Source organism: Salvelinus alpinus, chromosome 1 (genome assembly GCF_045679555.1).
Source record: "Salvelinus alpinus chromosome 1, SLU_Salpinus.1, whole genome shotgun sequence".
In the NCBI taxonomy this organism is placed as follows: Eukaryota; Metazoa; Chordata; class Actinopteri; order Salmoniformes; family Salmonidae; genus Salvelinus; species Salvelinus alpinus.
Window position 1 is genome coordinate 103,732,186 of NC_092086.1, and position 12,196 is coordinate 103,744,381.

Here is a 12,196-nt window from a genome sequence, read left to right on the forward strand (position 1 = left end):
GGGTTTCTGGGATACTGGTGTTGATGTGGGCCATGACCAGCCTTTCAAAGCACTTCATGGCTACAGACGTGAATGCTACGGGTCGGTAGTCATTTAGGCAGGTTACCTTCGTCTTCTTGGGCACAGAGATTATGGTGGTCTGCTTGAAACATGTTGGTATTACAGACTCAGACAGGGAAAGGATGAAAATGTCAGTGAAGACACTTGCCAGTTGGTCAGCGCATGCTCAGAGTACACGTCCTGGTAATCCATCTGGCCCTGTGGCCTTGTGAATGTTGACCTGTCTAGAAGGTCTTACTCACATCGGCTATGGATTCCTTGATCACACAGTCGTCCGGAACAGCTGATGCTCTCATGCATGTTTCATTGTTACTTGCCTCGAAGCCAGCATAGAAGTAATTTAGCTCGTCTGGTAGGCTTGTGTCACTAGGCAGTTCGCGGCTGTGCTTCCCTTTGTAGTCTGTAATAGTTTGAAAGCCCTGCCACACACTGTAGTTGAAAGTTGAAAATTGGTCATTGTCAAAGTGGTCAGTGTTTAAGTCGTTGAAAGTTAGTCAGTGTTAAAGTTGGTCATTGTTAAAGTTGGTGGGTTTTAAAGTTGCTAAAAGTTGGTCAGTGTTAAAGTCACTGAAAGTTGGTCAGTGTTAAAATCTCTGAAAGTTGGTCAGTGTTAAAGTAGTGGAAAGTTGGTCAGTGTTAAAGTAGTGGAAAGTTGGTCAGTGTGAAAGTCGCTGGGTGTGAAAGTCACTGAAAGTTGGTCAGTGTTAAAGTAGTGGAAAGTTGGTCAGTGTGAAAGTCACTGAAAGTTGGTCAGTGTTAAAGTAGTGGAAAGTTGGTCAGTGTTAAAGTCGCTGGGTGTGAAAGTCACTGAAAGTTGGTCAGTGTTAAAGTCACTGAAAGTTGGTCAGTGTTAAAGTCACTGAAAGTTGGTCAGTGTTAAAGTCATTGAAAGTTGGTCAGTGTTAAAGTCGTTGAAAGTTGGTCAGTGTTAAAGTCGTTGAAAGTTGGTCAGTGTTAAAGTCGTTGAAAGTTGGTCAGTGTTAAAGTCATTGAAAGTTGGTCAGTGTTAAAGTCGTTGAAAGTTGGTCACTGTTAAAGTCGTTGAAAGTTGGTCACTGTTAAAGTCATTGAAAGTTGGTCAGTGTTAAAGTCACTGAAAGTTGGTCAGTGTTAAAGTCACTGAAAGTTGGTCAGTGTTAAAGTCGTTGAAAGTTGGTCAGTGTTAAAGTGGTCACTGTTTAAGTTGATGAAAGTTGGTCAGTGTTAAAGTCGTTGAAAGTTGGTTAGTGTTAAATTCACTGAAAGTTGGTTAGTGTTAAATTCACTGAAAGTTGGTTAGTGTTAAATTCACTGAAAGTTGGTCACTGTTAAAGTCGTTGAAAGTTGGTCACTGTTAAAGTCACTGAAAGTTGGTCAGTGTTAAAGTCGTTGAAAGTTGGTCAGTGTTAAAGTCGTTGAAAGTTGGTCAGTGATAAAGTCGTTGAAAGTTGGTCAGTGATAAAGTGGTCACTGTTTAAGTTGATGAAAGTTGGTTAGTGTTAAATTCACTGAAAGTTGGTCAGTGTTAAAGTCACTGAAAGTTGGTCAGTGTTAAAGTGGTCACTGTTTAAGTTGATGAAAGTTGGTCAATATTAAAGTAGTTGAAAGTTGGTCAGTGTGATGTATTGTTGTCTCTACCTTCTTGCCCTTTGTGCTGTTGTCTGTGCCCAATAATGTTTGTACCCTGTTTTGTGCTGCTACCATGTTGTACTGCTGCCATGTTGTGCTGCTACCATGCTGTGTTGTCATGTGTTGCTGAAGTGCTATGTTGTTGTCTTAGGTCTCTCTTTATGTAGTGTTGTGTTGTCTCTCATGTCGTGATGTGTGTTTTGTCCTATAACAACACTTCACTTCTCTAACCTGTCCTAAACAACACTTCTCTGACCTGTCCTGAAATAACTCTACATTTTAATTTTTAGTCCCAGGCCCCTAAAAAAAGTCGGTCAGCGTGTCACGTCTACTCCTGCTCCTCCCCTCTGGCATTCTGTGATTCTGGGGTGCATGCTGGTGGCAGGAAAGTCAGGAGCAGGAGAATGAAATTGGTATAAACTGAGTTATTTAATAAATGCTTACAAACTCCGAAAACCAACATACAAAATAAAGAAAGTGGGTAAAAACCCATCGCACACCATAACATACTTGGCACCAATACATACAACAAACAGTTCCCGACAAGGACATGGGGGAAAACAGAGGGAAAATATACAACATGTAATTTAGGGAATTGAAACCAGGTGAGTGTGAAAACAAGACAAAACAAATGGAACATGAAAAATGGATCGGCGATGGCTAGAAGACCTGTGACGTCGACTGCCGAACACCGCCCGAACAAGGAGAGGAACCGACTTCGGCAGAAGTCGTGACACATATGACTTCGCCAGAGTACCAACCAACGGTCCTGGGATTCATCGTTACGCACACCTGTGAGTCATTATGATTCACACCTGGACTCCATTACCTTCATAATTTCCTCCCCTTTATGTCACTCTCCCATGTTCACTCACCAGTTGGTATTGTTCTTGTGTATCGGCGTACTGCCTTATGTTAGTGTCGTGTTCTTGGTTTTATTAAAACGTTTCACCTGCACCTGCTTCTGACTCACCGCCCCATTCCACAGTGTTAAAGTCGCTGAAAGTTGGTCAGTGTTGGTCAATGTTACCTGTCTGTTTAGATGAAATACTTAAAGCCAAAATAGTAGAGTGTATATATTTTATCTCCAAATTAATTATACTTGTCACCAAAGGTAACATTTGGTACATAAGGCAGACAAAGTTGTATTGTTTAACACAGAAGCTTGGATTATCATCAAGTGGCAGAATAATATGGCAATGGTGATCGCTACTATCTTTTACCATATGGTCAGCGTTAAAGTTAGTCAATGTTAATTGAAAGTTGGTCAGTCTTAAAGTATAATATGGTGATCACTATATTTAAGCATTTTTGTATATAGTCTGAGTACACATTTGCTCTAGTTAATATTATAGGATTAAGACAACAGTTAAGGCAACACACAAAACAAAAGGAAAGCAATTTGATTACATACAGCTGAGATGCAAGTCATTTCACATAACAGAACGTTTGCAAACATATGTGTATGAACATTATTTACCTGTTTCTCTGACCTGTCCTGAACAACACTTCACTTCTCTGATCTGTCCTGAACAACACTTATCTGACCTGTCCTAAACAACACTTCACTTCTCTAACCTGTCCTAAACAACACTTCTCTGACCTGTCCTGAACAACACTTCACTTCTCTAACCTGTCCTAAACAACACTTCTCTGACCTGTCCTGAACAACACTTCACTTCTCTAATCTGTCCTAAACAACACTCCACTTCTCTAATCTGTCCTAAACAACACTTCACTTCTCTAACCTGTCCTTAACAACACTTCACTTCTCTAACCTGTCCTAAACAACACTTATCTGACCTGTCCTGAACAACACTTCACTTCTCTAATCTGTCCTAAACAACACTTCACTTCTCCAACCTGTCCTAAACAACACTTCACTTCTCTAACCTGTCCTAAACAACACTTCTCTGACCTGTCCTGAACAACACTTCACTTCTCTAATCTGTCCTAAACAACACTTCTCTGACCTGTCCTGAACAACACTTCACTTCTCTAATCTGTCCTAAACAACACTTCACTTCTCTGGACCGAGCCAGTTGGAGTAGAACTAGATTGCCTCTTGTCGCTGATCTAGGATCTGCTTTGACATCCCTACTTATGGTTAATGTTGGTATTTGGGGGAGTGGAGGCTGATTCTATATCTGTACTAAAGAGGCAACTTCGAGCCAGCCAGCACCAGCTACCCTCTGGATGACCATAACAAACAAAAAAACAACAGTGAATGAAAAATAAATGACAAATAATTTTAATTAATCACATCCAAGATAAATGATTAAATCTCATTCTCAGCCCTGAAGACAATGTTTACTGCATTTCCCATTTGTTTGGCAACACTAGGTTAGAGGGCAAAATTATATCAATGTGGAACATTTTCTAGTCTATCTTTTCAATGCACAAAGCCAGTCATATTGACAAGTCGTTACTGTAGTATCCTATTAGGCTCTTTTAAGGGCTGGATGAGTGAGACACACAAAGCAACATATTCTAAAGTGTTTCAGATATACATATCAAACTACCCCTCCTCTGCTCACCAGGGTTCCAATATAACATATCGAACTACCCCCCCCCCCCCATCTGCTCACCAGGGTTCCAATATAACATATCGAACTACCCCCCCCCCCCCCATCTGCTCACCAGGGTTCCAATATAACAAATCGAACTACCCCCCCCCCCCCCCCCCTCTGCTCACCAGGGTTCCAATATAACATATCGAACTACCCCCCTCCTCTGCTCACCAGGGTTCCAATATAACATATCGAACTAGCCCCCCCCCCCCCCCCTCTGCTCACCAGGGTTCCAATATAACATATCAAACTACCCCTCCTCTGCTCACCAGGGTTCCAATATAACATATCAAACTACCCCTCCTCTGCTCACCAGGGTTCCAATATAACATATCAAACTACCCCCCCCCCCCCTCTGCTCACCAGGGTTCCAATATAACATATCGAACTACCCCCCTCCTCTGCTCACCAGGGTTCCAATATAACATATCGAACTACCCCTCCTCTGCTCACCAGGGTTCCAATATAACATATCGAACTACCCCCCCCCCCCCATCTGCTCACCAGGGTTCCAATATAACATATCGAACTACCCCCCCCCCCCATCTGCTCACCAGGGTTCCAATATAACAAATCGAACTACCCCCCCCCCCCCCCCCTCTGCTCACCAGGGTTCCAATATAACATATCGAACTACCCCCCTCCTCTGCTCACCAGGGTTCCAATATAACATATCGAACTACCCCCCCCCCCCCCCCTCTGCTCACCAGGGTTCCAATATAACATATCAAACTACCCCTCCTCTGCTCACCAGGGTTCCAATATAACATATCAAACTACCCCTCCTCTGCTCACCAGGGTTCCAATATAACATATCAAACTACCCCTCCTCTGCTCACCAGGGTTCCAATATAACATATCAAACTACCCCTCCTCTGCTCACCAGGGTTCCAATATAACATATCTAACTACCCCTCCTCTGCTCACCAGGGTTCCAATATAACATATCTAACTACCCCTCCTCTGCTCACCAGGGTTCCAATATATCATATCGAACTACCCCCCCCCCCTCTGCTCACCAGGGTTCCAATATAACATATCGAACTACCCCCCCTCTGCTCACCAGGGTTCCAATATAACATATCTAACTACCCCTCCTCTGCTCACCAGGGTTCCAATATAACATATCGAACTACCCCTCCTCTGCTCACCAGGGTTCCAATATAACATATCTAACTACCCCTCCTTTGCTCACATGGGTTCCAATATAACATATCAAACTACCCCTCCTCTGCTCACCAGGGTTCCAATATAACATATCAAACTACCCCTCCTCTGCTCACCAGGGTTCCAATATAACATATCGAACTACCCCCCCCCCCCCATCTGCTCACCAGGGTTCCAATATAACATATCGAACTACCCCCCCCCCCCATCTGCTCACCAGGGTTCCAATATAACAAATCGAACTACCCCCCCCCCCCCCCCCTCTGCTCACCAGGGTTCCAATATAACATATCGAACTACCCCCCTCCTCTGCTCACCAGGGTTCCAATATAACATATCGAACTACCCCCCCCCCCCCCCCCTCTGCTCACCAGGGTTCCAATATAACATATCAAACTACCCCTCCTCTGCTCACCAGGGTTCCAATATAACATATCAAACTACCCCTCCTCTGCTCACCAGGGTTCCAATATAACATATCAAACTACCCCTCCTCTGCTCACCAGGGTTCCAATATAACATATCAAACTACCCCTCCTCTGCTCACCAGGGTTCCAATATAACATATCTAACTACCCCTCCTCTGCTCACCAGGGTTCCAATATAACATATCTAACTACCCCTCCTCTGCTCACCAGGGTTCCAATATAACATATCGAACTACCCCCCCCCCTCTGCTCACCAGGGTTCCAATATAACATATCGAACTACCCCCCCTCTGCTCACCAGGGTTCCAATATAACATATCTAACTACCCCTCCTCTGCTCACCAGGGTTCCAATATAACATATCGAACTACCCCTCCTCTGCTCACCAGGGTTCCAATATAACATATCTAACTACCCCTCCTTTGCTCACATGGGTTCCAATATAACATATCAAACTACCCCTCCTCTGCTCACCAGGGTTCCAATATAACATATCAAACTACCCCTCCTCTGCTCACCAGGGTTCCAATATAACATATCAAACTTCCCCCCCTCTGCTCACCAGGGTTCCAATATAACATATCAAACTACCCCTCCTCTGCTCACCAGGGTTCCAATATAACATATCAAACTACCCCCCCTCTGCTCACCAGGGTTCCAATATAACATATCGAACTACCCCCCCCCCCCCCCTCTGCTCACCAGGGTTCCAATATAACATATCGAACTACCCCTCCTCTGCTCACCAGGGTTCCAATATAACATATCGAACTACCCCTCCTCTGCTCACCAGGGTTCCAATATAACATATCGAACTACCCCCCCTCTGCTCACCAGGGTTCCAATATAACATATCTAACTACCCCTCCTCTGCTCACCAGGGTTCCAATATAACATATCAAACTACCCCCCCTCTGCTCACCAGGGTTCCAATATAACATATCAAACTACCCCTCCTCTGCTCACCAGGGTTCCAATATAACATATCTAACTACCCCTCCTCTGCTCACCAGGGTTCCAATATAACATATCGAACTACCCCCCATCTGCTCACCAGGGTTCCAATATAACATATCGAAAATATATCAAAAATATATAAATTTGTGCATTTGAGTCATTAAATAGGTTTCTCTTTTTACAATAATGCAGGATACTGTGATCAACCAGCATCCAGGGATGAAGGGGATATATAGTTGATGTGTCAGATACAGTAGAAAGTCCTCTAACTCCTATGACTACTGGACATTAGTACTGTTTATTTCAAAATACAGAGTGCGGATCTGGGCTGGTGTCTTCAAAACAGCTTCGTGCAACTTTTATAAAAATCTCCAATGATCACCAAATGTACAAATTGTTTACTTAGTGAATAGCTAGAAACCTGTCCAACCATTCATAACCTCCAGTATTCATATACAGTATGTTACACATTTAATGTGTAACATACTTATCGTATAAGTCAATGACAAGTTAAGCATGATTTGTTGGGTAATTTTAAATGGTTACACATGTAAAGCAATCATAATGTAATAAAGTCAATGGTTGACCAATTAAGTGCTATATGTGATCTCTAACATATTGGGACAGTCTATGGCTAAGGCACAAGCAGCAGGCAGGCTGTTTCCTGGTAGTGCTGATGTTTTAGGGCTACAGGCTAGTCAGCTAAAGCTTGAACAGAAACAATAATATCAACACAATAAGATGTCTTTGAAGACCAAAACAATATGACACCAAACAAGTTAAAAACAAACAACGAACACAATGCACTCCTTTTGATGCTTATCGTATCAACATGGACACTCAATCATACTCAAACTGCTGTATGTGGGTTTAAAACATTTTTTAAAAGCCTTTGCAACTTCCAAAAAACATTACCTCCCGTCTGTCTTTAAAGCTAGAGGTTCAGCCATCTTGTTTCTTGGAATGGAAACAGACAAAAAAGAAAACATGATGAGAAGTGCACAAGAAACTCAAGTTGAGCTGACAGAATGGCCAGGCTAGTGTGGGAGAGAAAATGACTTTGAAAACACAGACAGATCCTGCTAAAACAGATGTGTTGATAAATTCACATTGTCATGTGGTGGGGAGAGTGAAGTCCTTTGTATCGATGATGAAATTTCATATATGTAGACATCTTCTGTCCATCTGAATGGACCCTCAGCTGCAGTCACTATGCCACTAACACACAGTCTGAACTAGGGCTGTGGCGGTCATGACATTTTGTCAGCCGGTGATTGTCAAGCAAATAACTGGCGGTCTCACGGTAATTTACCGTTAATTAACATAAACATACTTAGTATCTCCTGGCTTCCACACATAGCCTACAAGCCACTTATGCAGAATTTTGGAACTACATTTTTAAAAAAGTATAATAAATCAATGTAATATAGCCTACACCTTCACAATAAATATTTTTTTTAAATTTTAGACAGGTCTAAAGAAACATCAAGAAAATGTAGTCTATTTCAGAAGAACAGAATAGCATACTCTGAGTTGTCCTTATGTTAGGTCCTGTGTTGAGTGGTTAACAAAGAAACTGGTCCTCCTATATGCTTCATTTAGAGTTATGTAACTTTAGTTGTGATACAAACGCTGGGCTATATGTTTAGATTTTTATACATTCTAAGACTACATGATGCAACTAATGATGATTTGAAACCCGGACAACGCTAGGCAAATTGTGCGCCGCCCCATGGGTCTCCCAGTCGCGGCCGGCTGCGACAGAGCCTGGACTCGAACACGGAATCTCTAGTGGCACAGCTAGCAATGCAATGCAATGTCCTGTCTTATCCGGTGTCCTGTGTGAATTTAAGTATGCTCTCTCTAATTCTCTCTTTCTCTCTCTCGGAGGACCGACCTGGCATGATGACTCCTTGCTGTCCCCAGTCCACCTGGCCGTGCTGCTGCTCCAGTTTCAACTGTTCTGCCTGCGGCTATGGAACCCTGACCTGTTCACCGGACGTGCTACCTGTCCCAGACCTGCTGTTTTCAACTCCCTAGAGACCGCAGGAGCGGTAGAGATACTCTTAATGATCGGCTATGAAAAGCCAACTGACATTTACTCCTGAGGTTCTGACTTGCTGCACCCTCGACAACTACTGTGATTATTATTATTTGACCATGCTGGTCATTTATGAACATTTGAACATCTTGGCCATGTTCTGTTATAATCTCCACCCGGCACAGCCAGAAGAGGACTGGCCACCCCTCATAGCCTGGTTCCTCTCTAGGTTTCTTCCTAGGGCCTTTCTAGGGAGTTTTTCCTAGCCACTGTGCTTCTACACCTGCATTGCTTGCTGTTTGGGGTTTTAGGCTGGGTTTCTGTACAGCACTTTGAGATATCAGCTGATGTACGAAGGGCTATATAAATACATTTGATCTCTCAATCACATGGCTCTCTCAGATATATCAATTCTTATTAGGCAATGCCCGTCACGGTGATCGGGTCCTTCTCAAAGGCATCTCAGCTCTGAAGTAGGCTACAAGTGAAGACAGACATATTGAGGACGCAACTGAGTGCTTCCTTCTCATCAAATCCCAGGCCCATTTTGAAGATGTTAGAAGAACTGTCCACATTGACTTTTCATCAGCAAACAAGATGAGTTGTCCTAACCAACAGCAAAACCACTAGCCTATGTCAACCTACTATCCCCCATAGTACAGAAGTTGACCTATTCTATTCTACCTATTCTGTGTGAGAAAGAAATATTCAAAGCATAGTCTGGGACAGTTGTGAGATGCGCTAGATCCCAAATTAATAAAACATTTTAAAAGCAATGAGGCTGATGCAACAGATCAGAAAGTTTAGCTTAAAATGTTGATAAACTATTAGGCTATTTCTTCACATTATAAGCACAGCAATGCGCACACGGCAGTACGCTATAAGCATGAATGCTATAAGCATGAACGCTATAAGCATGAATTCCAAATGCAATCAATTAACAAGAAAACACCATTCTAAAAAGTGACCTCAAAAGCGATTACGCCTGTAATGCTTTATTATAAAAGTGCATTTTATGGGGAAAATTATCTTCCACAAACTTGAAACTCATGTGCCGCCTATGTATGCCAGTGCCGCCTATGTATTCCATGTATGCTCTACACCAGTTGTAAAGCGGATTAATGTTCTTTATTTTAAGAAGTTATTTGGCCACTTTAGTTGTGATACAAACCCTTTCAACATATATAGGCCTATGGGCTAGGCTACATGAGGTGTGTGACTATGATTTGAAAAAGTCAACAACAAAAAAGGAATGCGCTGTTTGTTGCCTTACTACACATGCTGGGCATCATTCACAAGTGAAAGGCTAATATTCAGACTATTCTTAATTTAATATTGTCTTTACATATAGTAAATAATATATGTGTGAAATTAGTTTGGATTTAGAATGTACCATTATCATGCACCTGTCTCGGAACAGGGGCAGGGGAAAAAAATACATGTCAACTACGCACTTAAATAGCGAATGGAAGACTCTTTTACGTGGTTCATTTTCATGCCAGCCAGGTAGGCTATACTCCTGTTGTAAAGCGAAGCAATGTGCTTAATATTAGGAAAGTTGAAAAATAGAAAGCTGATGGGATCCTCCTCTTTTTAATAGAGGCCATCACTCTGTTTTCTCACGCAATTCCACAGCTCATGGGCTCTCATGAAGTGTTTGATTTGATTTTCAATTACATTTGCATTGATGCCAGAGTGATTAGAGGGACAATAGAGTGCTGAGTGCCAAGCAGTTATGACCATCAGCAGCATCAGAGCTGGGAGAAGCCTAGTTAGCGTGACTAAACGGTCACATGGAAATTGACTGCGGTCATGACTAGTGACTGCCGGTGTGGCAGTAATACGGTCACCGTGGCAGTAATACGGTCACCGTAACAGCCCTAGTCTGAACATTAAACCGGTGGCTGTCCATGGCTGGAAAGCAGCACCCTTCAACCGAACAAGGAAATTAAATATAATATAGAATATTATCCAGCTCCAACAGTCTTCAATAGAGGTGCTGGTTTTTGTACAGTTGTATTCTTCCAGAAGATGTTGGTGGTTCCAAGGTAGGTCCTAGAGTCCAAAAGATGTTGGTGGTTCCATTGTGGAGATGGTTACTTGTAGGTTCCTCTTAGTCCTAGAGAATCTAGGAGATGTTGCCAGTGAAGAGAAAAGGATCCACATCACCATTAGGACCGGCAGGGACCTATGGAAGGACAGATGAGTTAAAGACGCATCACCATCAGGACCGGTAGGGACCTATGGAAGGACAGATGACTTCAAGACACATCACCATTAGGACCGGTAGGGACCTATGGAAGGACAGATGGGTTAAAGACACATCACCATTAGGACCGGTAGGGACCTATGGAAGGACAGATGGGTTAAAGACGCATCACCATCAGGACCGGTAGGGACCTATGGAAGGACAGATGACTTCAAGACACATCACCATCAGGACCGGTAGGGACCTATGGAAGGACAGATGGGTTAAAGACGCATCACCATCAGGACCGGTAGGGACCTATGGAAGGACAGATGACTTCAAGACGCATCACCATCAGGACCGGTAGGGACCTATGGAAGGACAGATGGGTTAAAGACGCATCACCATCAGGACCGGTAGGGACCTATGGAAGGACAGATGACTTCAAGACGCATCACCATCAGGACCGGTAGGGACCTATGGAAGGACAGATGGGTTAAAGACGCATCACCATCAGGACCGGTAGGGACCTATGGAAGGACAGATGACTTCAAGACGCATCACCATCAGGACCGGTAGGGACCTATGGAAGGACAGATGACTTCAAGACGCATCACCATCAGGACCGGTAGGGACCTATGGAAGGACAGATGACTTCAAGACGCATCACCATCAGGACCGGTAGGGACCTATGGAAGGACAGATGACTTCAAGACGCATCACCATCAGGACCGGTAGGGACCTATGGAAGGACAGATGACTTCAAGACACATCACCATCAGGACCGGTAGGGACCTATGGAAGGACAGATGGGTTAAAGACGCATCACCATCAGGACCGGTAGGGACCTATGGAAGGACAGATGGGTTAAAGACACATCACCATCAGGACCGGTAGGGACCTATGGAAGGACAGATGACTTCAAGACACATCACCATCAGGACCGGTAGGGACCTATGGAAGGACAGATGGGTTAAAGACGCATCACCATCAGGACCGGTAGGGACCTATGGAAGGACAGATGGGTTAAAGACGCATCACCATCAGGACCGGTAGGGACCTATGGAAGGACAGATGGGTTAAAGACACATCACCATCAGGACCGGCAGGGACCTATGGAAGGACAGATGGGTTAAAGACACATCACCATCAGGACCGGTAGGGACCTATGGAAGGA

General features: G+C 43.6%; 1 protein-coding gene and 1 long non-coding RNA gene across 3 annotated transcripts in view; both read right to left on the reverse strand.

Annotated features, from left to right (window-relative positions):
- Nucleotides 1-2,077: 2,077 nt before the first annotated feature.
- Nucleotides 2,078-4,235, reverse strand: LOC139537417 (uncharacterized). The gene is made up of 2 exons (XR_011667532.1): nt 3,642-4,235; nt 2,078-3,561 (listed from the first exon to the last, which is right to left on the reverse strand). It is a non-coding gene; the product is annotated as an uncharacterized lncRNA (long non-coding RNA).
- A 3,420-nt stretch (nt 4,236-7,655) lies between these two features.
- LOC139555074 (uncharacterized) overlaps nt 7,656-12,196 on the reverse strand; it is a 42,766-nt gene continuing 38,225 nt past the window's right edge. For both annotated transcript variants that reach the window (XM_071368581.1, XM_071368669.1), the window contains one exon: nt 7,656-11,019. In XM_071368581.1, coding sequence (XP_071224682.1) covers nt 10,960-11,019 — 60 coding nt within the window. In that variant the 3' untranslated portion in view covers nt 7,656-10,959. The remainder of the gene's footprint in view (nt 11,020-12,196) is intronic.